The 22,205-nt window shown below is 38.2% G+C and overlaps 2 protein-coding genes across 3 annotated transcripts; one reads left to right on the forward strand and one right to left on the reverse strand.

Moving 5' to 3' along the window:
• Nucleotides 1-1,359: 1,359 nt before the first annotated feature.
• On the forward strand, nucleotides 1,360-8,539 carry cacng6a (calcium channel, voltage-dependent, gamma subunit 6a). Its single transcript, XM_057355130.1, has 5 exons — nucleotides 1,360-1,518; nucleotides 3,629-4,423; nucleotides 4,509-4,583; nucleotides 4,843-4,980; nucleotides 6,128-8,539. Exons 2-5 carry the CDS (start codon nucleotides 4,021-4,023, stop codon nucleotides 6,346-6,348), a joined length of 837 nt encoding a protein of 278 aa, XP_057211113.1. The 5' UTR covers nucleotides 1,360-1,518; nucleotides 3,629-4,020; the 3' UTR covers nucleotides 6,349-8,539.
• A 2,337-nt stretch (nucleotides 8,540-10,876) lies between these two features.
• On the reverse strand, nucleotides 10,877-22,099 carry cacng8a (calcium channel, voltage-dependent, gamma subunit 8a). Of its 2 annotated transcripts, none has more exons than XM_057355521.1 (6): nucleotides 21,420-22,099; nucleotides 19,105-19,360; nucleotides 17,035-17,262; nucleotides 13,817-13,900; nucleotides 13,590-13,730; nucleotides 10,877-13,016 (listed from the first exon to the last, which is right to left on the reverse strand). In XM_057355521.1, exons 2-6 carry the CDS (start codon nucleotides 19,133-19,135, stop codon nucleotides 12,229-12,231), a joined length of 1,272 nt encoding a protein of 423 aa, XP_057211504.1. In that variant the 5' UTR covers nucleotides 19,136-19,360; nucleotides 21,420-22,099; the 3' UTR covers nucleotides 10,877-12,228. The 2 variants fall into 2 exon arrangements, with proteins under 2 accessions (XP_057211504.1, XP_057211503.1); XM_057355520.1 differs by lacking the exon at nucleotides 21,420-22,099 and adding an exon at nucleotides 19,443-21,378.
• Nucleotides 22,100-22,205: the final 106 nt, after the last annotated feature.

Raw genomic sequence — 22,205 nt, forward strand, 5'->3', positions numbered from 1 at the left:
CATCATTTTTTATATATTGTATATTTGTAATATTTTAATTTTGTCCAACAAATACCTTTAAAGTTGAATGTTTTGTTCATTTTGTACCTTACATCTCATATATTTTGACAATTTAATCTAACCTGATGGGACAATAAAAGCAACAATTGTACAAATATCACTTTTGGCCACTACTGTACAGTACACACAAGAAATCTCTAATCTTAATTTATTCGCTTTAAAATAATGTCTTCAAAAGTGTTACAAATTAGGATAATGTACCAAGATTTCACTTTTATAAAATGGCATGTGCTGGTTAGCAATATAGTATGCTCAAAAGTATATTAAAATCCATTTAATACTGTATGGTTAATGATAGAAAGACTTGAGACTTTGTTTCAATTTTGTTTAAAACAAATCACTACACACACTTTGGTTTGTCTGCAGCAGACAATCTATTGGAAGAGATGTGAAGCGTGCAAACTGCTATCATGAGACACATTAACCAAATACTAACAACAAACTTACTCCAAAAGCACCGTTAAGAATGCACATTTTTGTCCTCTTCAAGTAAATATGTATATATTGTTGTATATATTATACATAATATTTATTAAAATGTATTTGAATCCATTCAAATCAATTAGAAGAATTTACAAAATGACAAATGAGAATGCCTTATGTTAACTAAATGGAACTTATGGTGTCTTTATGGCATTTTTCATAATTTTGGAAGCATGGAAAATGTAGTCACTTTCAAGTCCCCATGAAATCAAAAGTTTTTCAATATAAATATGGTAGCTTTAAAGTTTTTATAAGCTACTGTAGTGTGCTCCAAAAATGCCAAAATTCACATTTAGTAGATATACAGTAAGCACAAAATGTACGGTCTCTTAACGAGATTTGATCAGTCGGCACTTCAGTTTATCATCAAGTTTTAGGCTGTGAGTTAAATTAAACACTACTAACTATTATAAACAAGGGAGAAGTCACTCAAGATGTCCCACCCTAAATTTTAGTGTTTCAAAGCACTCCAGTGAGACTTTAAATAGCTATTGTATGGAACAAAGCAAAAAATATTTAAAGTGAACCTCTCTGCTTGATATACTGACATTGAGGTGCCTCAGAATTCCAGACCTCGTTTTCCCAGAATACACTCACACACATCCCATAACCTCAACTCTGGGCTCAGTGCCATGCTTTTTTAATGTCATTAACAGGTGGCTTTCTAAAATAGAATCAAGAAATGCTCTCATGCGTACTCGCAGACACACATTCATGGAGACGCAGCAAGATACAAACATTAGACTGACATGGAGACCATGTACTGAAATCTCAGTCTACTACATGAAGTAACAGCTGACTGACACAGACAGACATATCCTTATGGGCGTGATCTTTTGGGACACAAACACCCCTCACCCCCAATGCTGAGAGGTAACAGTGTGCCAAATCGACGACCACTTTCTTCTAATCTATACTTGCTGGCCGTCTCTGAGAAAACTGCAAAACGCTCTACGCGTATTCAACAGTTGACAGGTCAGCTGCTTGTTTGTGCTGTTGGGGTGTGTACACACTGCGTTAAGTTTCATGATAAATATGTTTTAATGTTTTTAGTATAGAACTGATCATGTTTTTCATACTTGCATACTGAGCACAGCATTATACTTCAAGAAAACAAAGACGTCGTGTGTTTGGCTCTCCCAACACTGGTGACTCATTCCATTTAGCAGTATTAGCGTGTTGTGTTAGCATGTCTTGTTATCCACACTGTTGCCAACTCATTTTCTGGAAAAATTGCTAAAGGCGGGTCAATTTGTTGCTAAATTACGTTGTGATGTCATTGTGTAATGACGTCATTACGTAACTTTGCAAAACTAAGAAAATACACATTTGCTACATCCCAATTCTCCTACTTATACTATGCACTAAAAGTATGTACTACTGTTTTTGTTATGTAAAAGTATTTACATTTTAGTGTGCAGCAAAACAATATGCACGCACTGGGACATACTGTACTAACAAGAAACGGAAGTGGCCATTGTTGCCTAGACAACATAGTGGCCATTAACTGTCACACAAATCAAAATACAGCTCTTCTTTCCATTTAAGTATTTATTCATTCATTGTTTTATATGTAATGTTAACTCTAGAGTTACATTTATTAGCATTAGATGGCGGACAATCACATTAGCATTATTATACCTTAATGTATCTTTAAACAAACTGTATACGTTAAAGCTCTTCTCCATTTAATGAGACAGTGTGACAGCCTTACAGCCTTACAGCTCGTGAAGATCACTAGCAGATGTTCTTTCAACCCCTGAAAAAAGTGACTGTTTCCAAACCTGTCCTGGTGGACCCCAGCACTGCACAGTATGTGTCCCTCATCTGACACACCGGAGCCAACTCATCAGTTCATTAGAAGAGACTAAAAGTAAAGATCTGAATCGGATGTGGTATTTTAGGCATTTTGGCAGGGAAACATATATTATAGAAACATACAAAATGTGCAGTACTGGGGTCCTCCAGGACCGGTTTGGGAACAACTTGTCCACAGACTTTTGCAGCCAAACATACGTGACTGAGTGTGTGAAAGAGAATATCATTATTTTGTGTAATTTTGAGTGAAAATGCTTGGTTTTATTATTTGAGTCACTTTTCAAAAGTTGCTAAGTTTCCAAATCAATTTAGAAAATAGCTAAATTTGTTGCTAGGTGCTTTTTGAAAAGAAAGTTGCCAAGGCAGTCTGAAAAGTTGCTTAATCTAGCAACTAAATTGCTAAATTGGCAACACTGGTTATCCACACTTGAACTGACTTCCGCTAGTAGTTACCTCAAGAAAATGTATTGAATTGAAACAAAATGTTGGGTTATTTCAACCTATTGTTGGGTCATATATGGACAAACCTAATAGTTGGGTTTAGTTAACCCAGAATATTGTTATATTTAACTCAACAATAGGTTGAAACAACCCATAAATAAATTTATAACCCAACATTTTTTAGAGTGATATGGCAAGTTGTATTTATGTATTTAAGTGTCTTTTGTGTGGTACCAAAAAAAAACAACTGAAGCTTTTTGTTGGACAAAATGTAATATACACTATAAAATAATTGTGATTAATAGGTTAAGGCACCAAATATGTGGACATATTTCAACAAGTAAATAAATTTCAACCTGTTTTATCAAACCAAAACTTTCAAATTTTGTATTTTTTTCCCCCAAAGTCTTGGTGCAGCTATTCGTCCCACTTAGACAACAAGTTACTGTGTGAATGACATATCAGTAACTAACCACCACAGTTTGTTTTGTTTGTAAGGGGCAGGTGCATAAGACATCCACAAGACCACAATAATAAACCGGCAGAGAAACTTGGATCCAAATGATGGCACAAAATTTCTGCTTTGCCAACAACTGGGGAGAATATGAAAATAATTCAAAAAGAATTTGGAATGAGATTTTCTATCTATTCAAAATTAGCATACAGAATCCGTCACATATGCAATCAGAAAACAAATCTGATAAATATGAGTCACCAGACATCAGTCCACAACTCACCCAACCATTATACTAATACTTTTTTTTTATTTCCTTACATTTTCCTAAAATATTCTGATCTCATGTTTCATCATGTTCTTCATTTTTAGAGTAACCAGCCTGATCATTACCTCTTCATCGTTTACATCTTAAAGCATCCGGTCACGCCATTTTCAAATGTTGCGTGGATGGAGAAGCTTCCTGCAAACTTTTATTTTTTCCCCCGCCCCTCCCAGCTTCCATTAGCTGTCCATTCTGGTCTTAACTACAGCATCATTAACATACTCTGCCAGATCCTTTGGGAATATGCACCGTTTGCAAAGCAAACTAGCTGAGATTGATCCGACAAAATCAATCTAACACAACCTCCTCCTACATTAACTATTCGTTTGCAATCTTATATTCATCTCAATCAACTCGAGGACTTAGATGCCCTTTCAAAATAAGCCATTGACTGTCATTCTCTTATCTGGATTTCTTAAAACTGCAAATCAAATCAATCATGTGGTCCACGTTCGTCGTTCAGGATGAAGAGGCAAGGACAGCGAATGCGCTTGCTGGCGCTCACCAACCTTCTGGTGGGCTGAAAGGGTTAACGGGACGCGGGGGAAGACACAATCGGCGACACCGAACGTTCTCCAGTTCTGTTGATGCCATCAGCGAGAGCCAGGAGGGCAAGATCAAACTTACATTTTTCATTGCTGTAACGGGCATCATGCTTACTGTGCTAGGGGTGGGCACTGAATTTTGGGTGGAGCTTGCACCGCCAAAGAACTTCTACAACAATGAGACTTGTCTGGCTGCACATTATGGTTTGTGGAAATCCTGTATAAAGACCTTCTGGGTCTCAGATATCGACCCAACGCGGGAGAGTTGTGGGCCCTTGGACTTACAAACACAAGGAGGTAAGATCAGTTACCCACAGATGCTTAAGAGGACTAGAATGACACGCCTGATAGAATAACGTCACCTGTTTGGATCCTGTTCTAGAATCCAACTGCACCTTTTTTAAGTTCTACACCACAGGAGAGAACACCGTCCTATTTCAGAAAACGCCAGAAAAGAGTGAGTCATCTTCCCAATTCCCTGTCTATCTTTAGATTTTCAACTCCTATCACTAATTAGTTGTTTTTTCCACTGTGTGCTCCCCCACAGATACCTGGGTGTCGGTTAAGTAACAAATAATAGAAATAGCTTATACCCAGATGAATCATTTAATACAATAGCAGCTAACATTCAATACAACTTTCTTCTCTTTGTTAAAGCATCACATGTTCTGGGTGTCTATCATATACAGTAAATATAACCACTCTTCACCTTTCAGATCTGACTGTAGCGTCGACCATGTTTGCCATCTTTAGTCTTTTCCTGATGGCGACGGGTGCCATCTGCATCATTATGGCAGTCAGCAAAGGCGTTCAATTCTTCTTAAAGCCAGCCTCTGTTTGCTTCATTCTTTCAGGTAATGAATTCAAAACATCTACAAATTACAAATGCACTATGTGGCCAAACATGCTTTTTTTAACAAGTGTATAACTCGTACCTGTCTTCCACTATGCCGAGAAAGCCTTGCACAAGAAGTAAAGAAAATGTACATAATTCCCATTAAAATGTTTTTCTAAAAGACATTGTATTGATTTTATGCACCAGTGGGAATCCAGCGTTTTCACACTTGGTCGTTTTCAGGGGTCCGAGTTCGGTTCTTTTAAAGAGGAGTGTGAAAACACTGTAAAACAGACACATGTCTGGTCATGTATTATAATAAATAGGCTGGTTGCAAATGATAACCATTTTACTGGTACTGTCTAAATAGAGTGCATACAACAATAGATGCACTTACACTGTACTTATTTTTATAGTATTTTATAGGTCATACTTTAGATCACTTTGAATTTACAGTACAATATACTTTGCATAACAGATTTTGTATTCTGTATCAAATAGCCCTATACTTCCACATCACGTAATATACAGTAGTGGCCAAACATGATTTACAACCTTGGGCATTTGACATCTTTGATTTTTATTCAAATATATTTTAATGATAGATAATATTGTAATGATAAATATTACAATGATAGATAATATTGTAGTCAATGCACGGAGTAGTTCTGGTAAGCTTTCTTCTAAGCATTTTTTTATTTTTGTATATTCAAATAAAACCCCTATTCCCTGGAATGCTGTACAGAAGTTTGCTTTTTTGCCAAATAATTTTGTCCAGAAAAAAACTTGGTTTTGTTGCCATACAGTACACCTCATTAAAAGCAAACACTGTACTGTACAAATGGGACATCCCTTTTGGCCACTGCTGTATCTGCTAAATACAATGCATTGTCAAATTACAAAACATATTTACAACCATTACAGAACGCTTTATCTGTGCTTCTCCACCACGATCCTGAAAGAAAACCGTTCAAAACATGTCTAGCTAACAGCAAAGTGCACCATGGATCTGACACAAACAAAAACATGTCACAAAACATTGCCCAGTAAATGTATTAGTAAAAGCAGAACACGCCAACACGCCTTTCTTCACTCAAACAATAAACACTGTTTTGTTTACAAACAAATAAAATGTAATTTCTCTTTCCCTCCCTGTTTCTCTACAGGTGTCTTAATCTTCCTCTGTCTCATTGTCTTCCACCAATCAGTGCTTTCATATTTGGCAAGTGACCAATCCATACCTCTCCATCATGAAATGTCATGGTCAGTAACATGCATGGCCTGTGCCGGGGCTCTGGTTGTCATTGCTGGGGCCTTGTTTTGGGTCCTTGTTCTTCCATACAGCCCTTGGGAAAAGTGCCTACCTAAAAAGAATAGTGACATCTAGCAGTGTGGAGGCTGAAGTGCACCTCATCCTATTTTGCACTGTCCTGTTGTTTATTCCCTGGAACAGATTCAGTATTTCCATCCAGCTTGGAGAATCTGGAATGCCAAAGGATTCATCTTATCTAGTTATCTACATGGTCTCAGAATATTTATTAAGATAATGTAATGTTTTTTTGTTTGTTTGGTGGTTGCCAACGTGTAGCATGAATATTAGACATGTGTTGGCACTGGAAGATATGGTGTAGGAAATGGAACAGGAGGTGGGCCAGGCATGCTGGCAGAAAACACAAGCCATTATATGACAGAACTGTTCCGTGCCTTAAATATGAATCCCATGAAGATGGGGAATGACTAGAATATATAAGCTATATTTTTAATTAAACAAATCTTGCAATTGTATTGCTACACTTGTTGCTGTATTATATGTTTGTTAACTTAATTCATTTTAGGAGCCAATCTGAATTTGCTTATATGAATTTGCATATACAGTGGCAGTCGTGGCCTAATGGTTAGAGAGTCAGACTTGTGACCAGAAGGTTGCCGGTTGGATTCTCAGGACCGGCAGGTAACGACTGAGGTGCCCTTGAGCAAGGCATCTTACCCCTACTTGCTCGCCGGGCGCTGCAGTGATAGCTGCCCACTGCTCCGGGTGTACGTTTGTTCACTACTTGCTGTGCGTGTTCATACTCACTGGATGGGTTAAATGCAGAGGTCACATTTCGGGTATGGGTCACCATATCTGACAAATAGGTCACTTTCAATATCTAGGAATGTTATATTTTAGACGCAGAAGAGTAGTTGTTGCAGTTACAGTCTACTGTATGAAATCTTGTGATACATCAAACTGGGACAGTGGTTCTCAACAGGTGGGTCATGGGTCAATAACAGGCTGCAGATATGTTTTGGTGGGCAGAAAGGAAAAGGGAAAAAATTGTATAGCTAGGATAGTGGAAGTTGTTTCTTAAAGATTAAAAAAAGGGAAGAGAAAATGTTTCCCATATATTTTGTTGTTGTCCAAGGCAAATTCATCTCTAACTTAGTGGAAGCCAGCTAGATTTGGACACAGCATTGAATGACCATAAAACCCCCTTAGCTGGATTGTTTCATTGGGCAAAGTGTATCATATTCTTTGGCCAGGTTAAATGTACTGATTCTATGGGATAAAATGTTGAAATACAAAAATAAATTGTGACCCTGGATCACAAAACCAGTCTTAAGTAGCACGGGAACATTTTTAGTAAAAGACAAAAATACCTTGTGTGGGTCAAAATTATCGATTTTTCTTTTATGCCAAAAATCATTAGGATATTAAGTAAAGATCATGTTCCATGAAGATATTTTGTAAATTTCCTACCTTAAATATATAAAACCTTTATTTTTGTGAGTGGATGGTCTGCCACAGTGCCCCTGATTAACAACTTCAAAGGCAAGTGAGAGTTTTTTACACTCTCAGATTCCTGAGTTTTAAACGGTTGTATCTCAGTCAGATATTGTCCTATTCTAACAACTCATATATCTATAGAAAGTTTATTTATTCAGCTTTCAGATTATTTAAAAATCTCAATTTCAAAAAATTGACCCATAAGGTTTTGTTGTCCAGGGTCATAATTGAAGATTCTCTCAAACTGAGATCCAATAACATGGATGATAAAACTGCCCCTCCCTCAGCCCCATTTATCTCTCAAAAAACAAAAAAGTTCTTCTTTTTGTCCTTATGTTGTTTCCCCTTCAAAATTCTCACAATAATCAAATTCAATCTTTCAATTACATCACACGCACTTTCCCCCACACACACAAACTTTCTTTTTCCTTGCTGCAGGATTTCAAAAGGTTAATAAAGGCTCTCTCTTACTCAGTAACCTGCATCACCTGTCTTCAAATAAGTCCAACCCACCCATCAATTAGCAAATTAGTGGTTGTACATTCCAAACAATAGCAGGAGAGAGAGAGAGAGAGAGAGAGAGAGAGAGAGAGAGAGCAGAAATACTGTATAAACATGTCTGTCTCGTTAAAGAGTTGTGTTTCTATTCATTTTCTTTAAAGAAGATAATTACACTTTTTCTCTGGGAATGTGAAGAAATTGTTGCCCTTATTCGAACTTACTGTATGTTTTACCATTTTTGCTGTGATTTTAAAAGTCTTACTGTGCATACACATTTTTAATAAATGCGTTTCATTTACTGTGTGATATAAATGCACTTATGAACAAAGAAGTGTATTTTATTGTATTATAAACCGTTCCAGCGGCAACAACATTATGTGAATCTTAACTTCCCGTAGACCTCTGCAAAGAATCTTTAACTGTTGAGTAGTTTTCATTTAATTCAATACAACTATACAATCATATTTTCACATAAATTATTATCATTATAAATTAAATTCTATTATAACCAAGCACAGACCGAAACTTAACTACGGGCCAGGCTTGTGCGTCTGATGAAACCGTCTAGATTCCTGAAGCCTTGTACCATTGACTTCTGAACAGCAAACAGTACATGTGTGATCCACACACACCTCCTACATGAACCTTTATATTTTTCAGATACATGAAAATACATTCTGTTACTTGTTTCGTTTGTTCAGATGACTGTGTGCCAACCATTGTGTGATTGTGACTGCTTTCCTCACTTGAATGAATGCAAATTAATTTCACAAGGAATCGATGCGGCTTCAAACTACATTTCTGTCACACAGAAACACGTCAGTTTCGTTTTTGACCTCTTTCCAGATTTCCATCTCGCTGTCAATCGCACTCGCCTCATTTCCTCCCTACCGCTTTCCTCTAAATTTAGAGCGTGGCCAATCGCGCTCCAGAGGACGCAGCGACACAAAAACAGGATTAGAAGTGCCGTTTCCCTCGCTTACAGGCCAGCCAAACCTCCTGTGACTTATGTTTATCTCACCTCGCTGGGAGATAGTAACCATCTCATGGCTGTGCTGATTTGTTTTAAATCTAACCCTTGATTGACACGTGGCAAGCTTCGGTTACATATCGGGTGTCTTTACCTTGTGACCTAAATAATTATGCCAACCACACAGCAACTGAATCTTCCGATGAGTTGCCACATAGTTTTGTTTATGTTTGGCCTATCTTTAAATCTGCCCTTGTTGCTTTGACATATGAGCGTTACAGAAACTCGCACCTTCAGTTAGCTCATGGTTGCACGGGACACCTGATCTACAACCTAACCGCTATAAAGCAGGTTAACAGTTTTAGAAGGCACCAGTCATTTGGTGTGAGTATTCTATTTAGTTCTTGATGATGATTTGACCCAGAAGAAACCATTTTTGCTCAGATATTTCTGTTTAATAGCGCAGGAGACGTGATGGAGTTCTTTGTTGCATTTCATTTATGTAACAACTTAGTCTCAGATGTTTCTCCTTAAATTGCTTAGGTGAAGTCAAATGGAATCAAATGAGACAATTGTTAAAACACATGAAATGAATGTAGATTGCAGAGGTAAAAGATAATCTGGATTTGGATCAATTTGATGAGAAATGTTTGAGTTCACATTGAGATTTTAAGTAATATTGCTTTTTGATTGCAAATCTGCTCAGTTTGTGACATTATTGAGATCTTATCTGAAACTCAGAGACATTTGTGAGATTTATTTGAGATGCAAGAAACGTAAGCAAAAATTTCCATTTTCTCCCTGTTTAATCTCAACAATGTCTATAAAAAATAGAGATCTTAAAGCGATCTCATGTGTGGTTTTGGAAAACAGGGAAAATGAATCATGAAAAGAAATTCAATATGAAACGACAGTAAATTTAGCATTGACTACTAAAGGGTTCCCTAGAGAAGTGGATGGACAGGTGCGCACGCACGCACAAACACAAGCACACACGCAAATGAGGCCTCGGTGTCCGCATTTTTGATAAAAGAAGTGTGTCATTTTCAGTCACTTTCAGTCATGCCCTTCCCTTGAGCACGGCGTAGGCATTAAAGCTTTGTTCTCTGTATAATTACAGTGTTTGTGTGTGAAGCTTCTCTCCTGTATTCATTCTCGCTCTCCTGGGCATGATCTCCTCAAGGCTAGTGTAGGGTGTTGGGCATTTTAAGACATGCATGATGCTTTCTAAGATGCCTTATTCTGCTAAATGCAACACTGCATCTATCGTTTGTAAAGAAATCAATCCCAGAATGCAATGTAATGTTGATTATAAATAGAATTGTATCTTGTTAAACCTTGTTTCTAAAACACAAATTGGTCTTAAATGAATTTAGCCAGTACTTAAGGTACTTCTGGTGCTACCATGCTAATTCTGATCAAATGTATTGTTAAATCTTTTGCAGAGTCGCTGCCTACGAAAAGCATTTTCTCATGAAATTGCTTAGGAGAATAAAAATGAGACAAATGTTAAAATACGTGGAGGGGTAAAATAATCTCGATTTGATGAGAAATGTTTGAGTTGGTGTGTTGAAATCTTCAATAGTATTGATTTCACGTTGCAGATTTGGCAAATCTGAGCTCAGTTTGTGACATTGTTGGGATCTCCTATAAAACAATAAGATCTCTGGCTCTTCTCCGAGATCAGGAGAACAAAGCAGGAGTTTCAATTAGCTCTTTTCCATTTGCTATCCATTTAATATCATTGAAGAGAAAAAAATGTGATATTAAAGAGATCTGTGATTTTTCTTTCTCATGGGCAGATGAATATCTTTGTCATGCATTTTGTAAAAATGTGTGAATTAACATACATATCAAATCCCCGTAGTCTGGGCCTGGATGTCGACCTTTCCTTTGACCCACCTCTGTCATCCTAAATCCATCCGCATGACCGCATACACATAATGCACACAAGTCGGAAGACAGAGCGTTATGAATATATCATATATTAGATATGAACCATGCATACAAAGTTACAAAGAAACATGAAAATAAAACACTGCAGTCAAAACTGCTACCAGTATGCACATCTCAGTTTTACACATTCGTAGAATATATCAGATTTTATTTTACCAAAAAAAGTTGTTCCACACACACACATACACACAATTATATATACTGTATATATTTATAATAGCCTATATATTTAATAGATTTTTTTGTCTTTTCTGGTGAGGTTTTTTAGGTATAGATATTGCTCCTCTGAAATGAATGCCTTTCACTTCTGTCTCTTTCTTGTTCTCTTTTTTACTTCCAGTCCCAAATGAGTCTCAACAGCAGTTCATTATTATCGTTATTCCATCTTAACAATATTTAGACTGTTAATATGATAAATCAAATATATTCATATGAAGACTTAACTACTTATACACTTACGATTACCATGAAAAAATCCACAGATCTAAATATTGTCTTTGTAAAAACTAAAAAAAAATGTAATAATAAGTCACGCTCTCGCAAAGTAACACATGCTTGACACTGAATGACATCATGAAGAATAGTGTCAACATGTGCGAGAAAAAAATCACAGTTTGAGTTTATCAAAGGAAATAAGTTAAATGGATAACAATGTGCAAAAAAATGTAAGTACCTCAGTAAAAATGTATAAGTTAACCCAGCAATAACAACTATACCATAAGAATAAAAAACGACAACTATATTGGAATGCTGAATAAGTTACAGGCATAACCTGATGATAAAGCACTGGAATTGAAAGAGTTTGAAGAACCGAAAGATCACCATCACACACATCTAGTATTTCAACATGAATCAATAAGAAGTGCGGATGGAATTCTGTTACTCGAGTCACCATGTTCAAAAACAGAAATGGAGAGGAAAAAAAGAGGATGTATTGCCTTCTCGTTCGCTTGCGAGTAGACTTTGCTTGTTTCTCAGCCCTTACTTGCTGTTGCTTTTTTTAATCTCGAGCCACCGTTACTCGCAGTTCATGTAATCATTCGTTTCACCCTTCGATCTCTTCCCCCTTGTCATTACACAGGCGTGGTTCTCCTGTTGAGAGTGTTAGTGTTTGAGCTGTCTCCTTTGCCCATTCGATCCAAGGTTCCCAGTCCTCGATCCCTCTCCATGTTTGCAGAGGATCCGGCTGACATGGGCGCTTGCTGAGGGCCGGAGGAAGACGAGGTATTGAGGGTGGCGTTGGCCGACGCAGCCAAGTTAGACTTGGACAGGGAAGGTAGTGTACCCGTCATGAGTGCTCCTCCACCTCCCTCCTTTGTTGGAAAGTAATTGTGGAGCTGGTAGAGCGTGGCGCGGTCGACCGTGCCATACATGGGCGGCTTACCTTCCCTACCCAGCGTGTACATGGAAATATCCCCCATCCCTCCTCCGGAGTGCGTGTGCGGGTTGGGAAGCGTGGCTACTGAAAACGGTGGGGGGCCGGCAGCCAGGGGCGGGCCGAAGTTCTTGGGAGCGGTGCCTGAGGTGGGGGACTGCTCACGCGAGCGGGTCGGCTCTGCGGTGGAGCGCGAGCTGGAGCGTGACGAGCGCCGGCGGAAGCGGTATCCCGGCAGCCGTAGCACAGCGGAGGTCGTGCTACGGAAGAGGTCGGTGCGCGAACGGCAGCGCAGTTCTTTGTTGCGCTCGATGTAAATGTTGACGGCCAGAACGCCCACCACCTCCGCCAGGATGAACGACAGGCCGCCGAAGTAGAATGACCAGCCGTAGGAGTAGTGCCACTTCTTGTCTTCATCTTTTTTGGGAGAAATGTCGCTGAGCGCTGCCGAGATATATACGATGACGCCAATGATGTTGCTCAGGCCTGAACCAATTTGAGACAGAAAGTGTTGTTCATTAGTCTAGGTTGACAAGTAAGTATTTGAACATTCTGGGAGGAATTCATTAAAAGAAGTGCGCCCGAAAATTTGTGTGTGTACTTTCTGTGTTGTTCTAGCACCTGATTCACAGCGGAAAATATGCAAATCAGTTAGTGCTGCAACCACGCCCCCAAAAATCTGTGCTAGATGTAAATTTGCACACCTCCAGGCACTTGAATCTGCTCATAAAAAAATGAAAACGTACACTCAGCTACACCTTAATCCTGGATATGAGCAGTATGTTATAATGACTGCTAGAAAATACACACAAAAATCTCACAACTCCACAATGTTTGCTAAATGTTAATCAGACAAACTTATTTTGTGAATAACCCTAATTTGCATAGAAAAGAGAAAAAATGCTGACAATTTAATGAATACATTTAATAACTATTTTATTTACATTTCATTTTCTGTGTCTGTGTTGTGGGTGGTTAGCAAAAACTGGCACGAATGTTTAATGAATTCCCCCCTTTTAGTATCATATCCATATTTATTAAGATCTGAAGAAACGTTACCTGCCACCACAAACAAAATGCCTGCTCCCAAAATGATGTGTCTTTTGGTTTTATAGAACCGACTAGATGCCACACAAACTCCACCTAGCAGCAATAATATGGCACTGAGGATAGGAAATATACTGGAGGCCCTGACTACACCTGAAAAAACACAGCATTTTAGTGCAATGTTTTTCATACCCTGTAATGATAATGCAAACAGCACCTCAGACTCATTTTTGACTCACGTAAAAGGTATTCTGCAGCATCCTGGTCATAATCAGCATCTTCCGGAAAATGATTAATCTGGGAACACACACCTCTTTTTAATCCTGAAAGAGAGAATGAAAAACAGACATTGATATATTAAAAGTGTCAACAAATTTAATGTCTCTATGCTGTATATGTTGGAGCAACATCTCTCATTCTTGTCTGTTCCCTTATCATTTACTCTCCATGTTCATATTATTTACAGGTGCTGGGTGTAATTTTTTGGAGGATCTTTTGACAGAAATGCAGAAACCTTACATAATGAAGCGTTATGTTTATATTATCTTAGAATGAGCTATTTTTATCTACATACACGGCGGGTCCCCTTACATGGAATTCGCCATGTTATTTCTACAGTAGCCCTAAACGGACAAACTGCTCCACAGAGTGGGTTTCGTAAATACTTTATCTCCTTCGGCAAAGAAGCGAAAACGTGACAACATCTTAGTCCTGTGTCTGCCACCGTAGTGCTTTGAAAAGGAAGGGGCTAGCGGTGGAGTGAGCCGTTGGTTGCAATCTGCAACCTCACTGCTAGATGTCGCTAAATTTCATGCACTGGAATTTAAATGTAAAAAATGCCAAAAGTAAAACATGTTTCTGATTAGAGTTCAGTTGAGCTGAGTCAGACAGTCTGTGAGGTATTTGGAGGTATATAGTAGATGTCAATTGCTATGAGTCATCACAGGTCAAAGGTATCAAGCAGTGCTCTCTTGTGATATAAACCACTCACTTTAGACAACATGCCGGCACTGAATAGGCAGTGTCTTCCAGTGCTTGCTAACATAGTTTCATGGTATGATGGCAGTATTTATCAGGCTTCCAAAGCACAGTAACATCACATTTAAAAGAGTAGTTCACTTCAAAATTTGCCCCCATTGACTTTCCATAGCTGGAGTGAATGGGGGCAAATATTGACTTGAGCAACTCCTTCAATGATCAAAAACAAATTCGAGACAAAAGCAAGCCCATATTTTGCGACTACAATGCTGGAAATACAGTCATATGTTTAAAAACATTACATAAATAAATGCATTTCATGAACAGCTCCTTCAGCCTTTTCATTCTTTTCACCAAACGCTGGACCAAAATTGTGGAATAGCATATACAGCATTTGTTTAACTTTCAACCGTGGCCAATATAGAAATGTCATGTTTGAAACCATTTTGCGCAGTTCCTGACATGAACAAGAATTCTATTTTTAGCATTTACAGTATCTTGTAACAATAATCTTCTGCAGGACTTTCTGTATCTTAAGCATACATGTTAAATGATCAGAATCAGAATCAGAATCAGATGACAACACAAAACACAATGACAATACAATATAATAAGATTTACAGTCTAAAAGATTCTAAAATATGCATATATAAAATTAAACTATTAAACTATCGTACAGAAAATGGGGGATAATAACATATAAGAGACATTGTACAGGGTAGTAGAATATACATATTAACAAATGATGACATGAATGAATGAATGAATGAATGAGGCAGTTATATAGCTCTTTTCTGTGTATTGCTGTACACCCAAAGCTCTTTACAATCATATGAGGGGGGTCTCTCCTCAACCACCACCAGTGTGCAGCATCCACCTGGATGATGCGACGGCAGCCACGGTACATCGGCGCCAGTGCGCTCACCACACACCAGCTATAGGTGGAGAGGAGAGAGAGATAGAGAGATAGAACCAATTCAGAGGGTGGGGATTATTAGGAGGCCATGATTGACAAAGGCCAGTGGAGGGGATCTGGCCAGGACACCGGGGTTACACCCCTACTCTTGCCATGGGATCTTTATTGACCACAGGGAGTCAGGACCTCGGTTTTAACGTCTCATCCGAAGGACACGGAGGCACACATTTCCCCTAAAAAGGCTACAAATTTGTGCAATACAAAGAAGCGGACTAAAACGAGCGATATGATAAGGCAAAGTGACTTTGTTTTTGTCTGGTTTGATTATGAAATGCAATGAGAGCGCTGCATGGCACCTTTGACTTCCAATGACTCATCACATAATCATAGCCATTGACATGTACTCCTCTAAGTTTCTAATGCAAATGGAAAAAACACAGTTCATGTTTGTTTAAAAACTCTCTCTTGAGAACTGGCTTGAGCAAGAGAGGTACAGTGTTGAACGCTATGGGTAAAAAAAGCTAAACATTAATGCGCAGCATTGCAAGACCTGGAGGCTTTCAACAATGTTTTTCTAACTTTAAAGAAGCCCTAAAGCTAGCCCTAAAAAATCAGTTTAAGTTAAGAGTCCTGACTGCATGTCCTAGTTTTGTTTCTTCTTAGCATACTGTACTATATATTGTACCGCGTACTGCTAGTGTGTAAAAGCTTTTACAATTGATTTTATGAACTTAATCTTAATTAAGTTGATTTATTCAAGTGAAATATATTTTGACTGAATCAACCTGACTGCATTACGTCACAATAATTAAAAATCATTTTAAGCCTGCAGGTAAAAATAGCTTGTTTAAGCACCTTAACAAATGTGCTACAACTAAGAGACATCATGACACACGGTATTTGTGCTCTTGAAATACCTTCAAGCTCTAAGCTTATTGCGACTGTCTTAAATTAGGCCATGCAAAATGGTCACATCACATAACATTCTGACAGAAATATATTTCGATAAACTGCCCAAGTAATTGTAAATTGCGAATTACGTATTTTTCTCAAACTGCATTACAGTAAATGACGGCACATTAAATGTAATTTGTTGTAATGTAATAGGATGTGTTTCAAATTTGATTTATTTGTTTGGTCTGAACCCAGATCGATTTATCTGATTTATTTGATGCATCACAAGAGGTGCGAATGATGCAAGCTGCTCTGGCAAATGATTTATTTTACATATGCACTATACTTCAATACGTTTAACCAGGACCAAGATATAAATGATCTTAAAATTACATATAATTATACAAATCTGTCAAAAACAAACCTTTTGTATAATTAACATGGTCAGTGTCCTAAACTTGTCTTATTCCTTTTTCTTGCATCACTTTTGTTTTCATGTTTTAAAAACAACCAAAAAGCACACATCCATATTTGCTTTTGGATTAAAATGTGTGTGAATCATTTGCAAAAACTGCACAGGTGGGGACCTCCTTTATGCATCATTTCCCCCTCCCGTACATACATGGCCTGTTCCTCCGCCCCCACACACAAACACAGAAGTTCACTTACCTTCCAGGCAGCAAATCCTCCAGAGGCCGGAGTGGGTGAGGGCTCCGGGATCCTTCTTGTCCTTGTTATGAGGGTCATCCTGAGACGAGTTGGCAGTGCTGTTGCAGATAAAGGCCCGAGCGTACAGCCAGTAGTCCGTGCCAATGGCCACGGTCATCAAGGCGAAGGCTGCGAATGCTCCCACAGTGGTGAGAAGCACCTGAATTCCCCGCTCACACCACACCATGGCTGGAAGAGAGGAAAAATCACACCGGAGGTTAAAGAGATTCAAGTTCCTCACAACCCAATTGACTTTCTTTCTTCCATGGAACACAAATGTAGAATGTTCACATGGTTTTTCTCTCGCAATGATAGCAAATAGTGACTAGAGGCTTTTAAGATGTTAAAAATAATAAGATAGTCCAAATGACTTTCCAAATCTTCCAAAGCCAAATAAAAGCATTGCATGAAAATCTCATCTTGAAATTTTGCTCTGCAGCCATGGTCATCATTGACTTTGATCATTGCTATCATATAGAAAAGAGCAACTGCTATAAATATTGGATAATACTATCATGAGAAAAAGAAAGTCGGATGGGATTTGAGAGTTGTGGTGAGTAAATCATGAGAATTTGTCTTTAAACGAAAAAATGCTTTTTAAAACTGTTTCTTTAAATAAGGGCGCCACGAGAGTGTGACCAGAAAATAAGAAGAAAACCGAAGGGTGCAATAAGTGAACAGAGCTGAGACAAGATAACATATAAATAAAAAAGCGTAAACAAAGACTGCAATTTGAGCCCAAGGTTACAGGAAGAGGTTAGAGAGATAGAGAGAGAGAGAGAGAGAGAGAGAGAGAGAGAGAGAGAGAGAGAGAGAGAGAGAGAGGAAGAGGTTAGAGAGATGAGAGAGAGAGAGAGAGAGAGAGAGTCTGACGAACATATCAAGTGTTAAAAGATCAGTTCACATTTTGCAATCGTTTGTACACAAAGTACAAATGTCATACGTGAACTCAAATATAGGTTACTAAGACACAGGGTACACTTTGAGATTTTGTGAATTATACCAATGCAACTTCAAATAATACGTATGTTTTTTGGACTTAAATGAGAACAAAATGTACATGTTAAATCTTTGCAAAATTGTAATTCTAATAACTACCCCAAATACTATACTAGAGAATAATGCAGGGTCGATCTTAAATATATTGAATGTTCATCGAGTAGTTTATGAGCAACATGTAACGGCAACTGCAAATATCACAACATAATCCAGAGGTCAAACAGTCATATATGTTATGCCAAAAGCCGTAGTCCCATTGAGAATCTAGTTGCCAGGCAGTTTTTAAGAAGAGTTAGAAAATTCTGTGTTGTTATTTTGCATTTTGTTGCATGATAGAGCTTTTATAGGTAGTAATTCTAGAACGCTGATCTGGACAAAGATATTTTATGGTACAATGTCCATTGACTTACATATACTTCAAAATAAATAAATAAAAGAACAAACACGGCTGAAACGAAATCAGTCAGGCAGTACAATACAAGACCACATGAGTACATTTATGTAATCAATATTTAATGATCAATTCAAATGCTTAAGAAACCTAAAGAACTGATATCATGAAACTAATAAAACGGAATAAAAAAAACAACAATACAAAATACAGTAAATGGCCACCATTTTTAAAATGACAAACACCTGCAGCTTTTACTTCTTTCAAAAGGAATTCAATTGCTCATGGAGAAACGTATAAGCATATTTAGAACTGTAATATCATTTTTATTGTAGAAATTCAGAGATGGATCATTTAAGCAGATAAAAGTTACGAACCTAAAAAAGAACAGAACGAGCCATTAGAAATCATCTGAAAAAGAAAAAAATCCAAAGCTGCATGCATGGGGTAACATTTTAAAACACGGCAAAGAGTGATACACAGTTTCATAACATGTGAAGATGTTTGCAAGAAAGTTCACTGATATGACAATGAGACAGTGAAAAGTGCAAATCATCTAGACTAAATCCACAAATGATTTTGACATACAGTGGAACATACAGACTCTCACATGTTGGCAGCCATTAATGAGATCCGATTACCTGGAGGAATGTGTCTTCCCTTCCCATCCATCCCTGCAGCTCTCTGGTCCTTGTCACAGAAGATTGTACCAACCAGACCGTCCAGGCAGCATCCATCGACTGTTATCCCAGTCTCTTTCTTTCACCCCTTGCTCTCTCTCCCTCTTTTTCTTTCTCTCTCTCCCCGTCTCCTGCCTGTGGGTGGGTGTAGATTTTCTAGGTTTCGCTTCCTTTCTCCTCTTAGAGAGATTTCATGGCATGAATCCGAACGCTTCTCCTGAGGAGAAAGAAACAATATGGGAAAGGGCAATCAACATGTTTAAAAGCAGTACGGTGTATATGTAGAACTAGAAGCGAACCTAGATGGTTACATCGACCATACATCCGCGGGAAGAGCCAGGGATATATAAAGAAGAAGAGAGAATAGAGAAAAAGCAAGACGGAGCGTGCGCCGTTCCGTCACCATGGCAACAGCACATTCTGAAGTCGAGAACAGAACAGGATGGTGTGTGTGAGTTGGGGGGAGGGGGGTGATGTTAGTGAGTGAGGTGGTGGTGATGAGGAGGGGGAGATTCATCATAACGTACCTACTGATTTGAGAAACCGTCGGCTGTCACGAACGCTAAAAATCCACCTGGCGGGTGGCTTCCATCAGCACTCTCTTTTGAATGTATGGTAATGTGGTAATGACACGCACAACAGGGACAGCTGATCTGTCCCCCATGACAAGCTCAGACTCTAATAGTCGGTTACTGGAGTTCTGGAGACTCGTCACTCTTGCTCATTCTCAGAAACAGGAGAACAAATGGTGAGGTAACCAACACCACAGCCAGACGAACAGACAGGAGGTTACACCGTAGTATTTATAACAAATATAAGTCAAAACAAACCTGAAAATAAAAATGAAAGATCTCCACAGAGATTCTAAAGATATTTTATAGCTAGGCTATATACATTACATACTCAGATATGTTGGCTGTAAGTTGCATCAGTAAAAATGAATATTATAATCAAATATTAAATAAATAAACACATGTTGATGTTATGATATAATTAATAATAATAATTCTGACCTTATTATTATTGCAACACTAAACATTGCGACGGCTTATTATTAATTCATGGCATAAAATATTGCAACAGTGTTCCTGTAGTTCAATTGGTAGAGGACTGCAAAGGTCATGGGTTCGATCCCTTGGGAACATACAGTACATGCTGATACAACCTTGAATGCGCTATAAGTTGCTTTGGATAAAAGCGTGTGCCAAATGCATTAATGCAATGTAAAATATTGAGAATATATACAGTATAAGTAAGATTTCTTTGCAAAACACTTCCAGGCACTATACAGCAGACCATTCGTGTTGGTCAAAGCAATAAATATGAATGAACCTCTCAAGGGCAGTGATGGCCTTGCTTACTGCACTCAAGCACCATATAGCATGGTATATGTGTCATGTCTGACAGAACCAACAGAGGATTCAGGCGCCTTGCAGAAATGGAGTGTGCACAAACCACTCACAACCATTTGATAAACCTTGTGCTGCCAGTTTACACTGCATGTATTAAAATAGGCTACTGTTGTCACATATAAAAGCGTTTAGAGCAAGTTAAAGTGACCGTATAGTTGACAATACGCACCAGGGGACATTGCGTCTTTGGTGTGAATGAATGAATGAATGAATGAATGAATGAATGAATGAATGAATGAATGAATGAACGATGAAGCTCAAATTAACTTGGTGCACTTACAATTGCAGTGCTTTAGTGTTAGTGCATACATGCGAATGCGATTTGCAAAGAAATTGCGAGTGTAAATTGTCAACTTTGATTTGGTTGCTGAAAAGGTCAGACGGTGCCATGCAACACGTAGCGAATTTGCGGTGCCAACAGACCGTCGACTGGCCGATTAACGATTTGTTGCTTTGATCTTATGACACAACATAAAAACCAATGACCGATCTTCTCAGTCATCAATATGATTGACAGCTGTCTCTCCCACCCGAGACCGTTACGCGCGAGTACATGGCTAGCTATTCAAAACGTTCAGTTCGCGCGCGTCTCCATTGAGCTCGCGCGTAGTGCCTTCACCGACGAAATTTTACAATATTCACAAACATTTGTGTTTAGGAATGAGAATAAAACGTTTTGGCTAAAATAGATTAAAACAGATTCGAACGAATAGTTTATATATCGAGTGAAGGCGAACACACCTTCCGTGAAAATACATCATTCTTTATTTTTCTTTATTTTATATAAACGAATCTAATGTGAAATAACCTATTCGAAGGAAACATGTGAACGCTGATTAATTGTGGGGGTTTTTTTCGCCTTACCTCTGCAGCTTAACCACGTATTCCTGTTGCTTTTGGTCGTAATTATCTGAAGCGCTTCTGGAGAGGCGGTGAATGAGGGGGCGGTAAGAGACAGTTGTATTCATATGAATAAGGGATGGTGAAGCAGGAATTATATGCGACAGGACTAGCTTAACATTGACCAAAACATAAATTACAGTTCTCTAGAAACAGGTTGACACACAAACTAACCGAACAAAGCATTTGGATTCTGTCAAGAACGTTAATGGACTAGTTATACTTGACCAGTTAAGAGTTTAAGAGCACATGTGTACATGATCTTTCTGAATTATTGGATTGTTCTTGTGACTGACGCCTTCTGTTGTACACTTTGTTCAAGTCATTTTCTTACAGTTAATGTGCAGAGGCAATAGCAAAATTGCTGTCCTACAAAGAGCGGTTTAAACTAAGAGAGGGAATCTAAATTTGCTAACGAGGGCAATGACTATCTGATATTTTATATGACAAGCTTGGTCAAAACAACTGGGTTTTGTGAATATAACCCAAATATGGTGGACTATTTTCTTGGAAACAGGGTGGCCACTTGCCAGTATAATTTTGGTATGTGTGATGACATAATGAAAGTGGTTCCCAAACTTTTTAATTCCACAACTCAGGACAGGTGTCATTTATCTCAAGACCCAAATATTTTTAAACAGAAATTCACAGAGTGATTTTTGTCATTGTATTAATTAAATATTAAGTTTGTAATTGCAAACATACTGGAAAATATAATGCAATAAATAATAAATTTCCATATATTGAAAC

Source organism: Triplophysa rosa, linkage group LG16 (assembly GCF_024868665.1).
Source record: "Triplophysa rosa linkage group LG16, Trosa_1v2, whole genome shotgun sequence".
In the NCBI taxonomy this organism is placed as follows: domain Eukaryota; kingdom Metazoa; phylum Chordata; class Actinopteri; order Cypriniformes; family Nemacheilidae; genus Triplophysa; species Triplophysa rosa.

Excerpts from the sequence above, each read along its gene's own strand:
- cacng6a (XM_057355130.1), top strand. The coding sequence starts at position 4,021 with ATGTGGTCCACGTTCGTCGTTCAGGATGAAGAGGCAAGGACAGCGAAT. Across the intron at positions 4,424-4,508 it reads GGACTTACAAACACAAGGAG|AATCCAACTGCACCTTTTTT; the intron begins GTAAGATCAGTT and ends ATCCTGTTCTAG. Across the intron at positions 4,981-6,127 it reads TGTTTGCTTCATTCTTTCAG|GTGTCTTAATCTTCCTCTGT; the intron begins GTAATGAATTCA and ends GTTTCTCTACAG.
- cacng8a (XM_057355521.1), bottom strand. The coding sequence starts at position 19,135 with ATGGATGGGAAGGGAAGACACATTCCTCCAG. Across the intron at positions 13,901-17,034 it reads GAGGATTTGCTGCCTGGAAG|GATTAAAAAGAGGTGTGTGT; the intron begins GTAAGTGAACTT and ends TCTCTCTTTCAG. Across the intron at positions 13,017-13,589 it reads CATTTTGTTTGTGGTGGCAG|GCCTGAGCAACATCATTGGC; the intron begins GTAACGTTTCTT and ends AAATTGGTTCAG.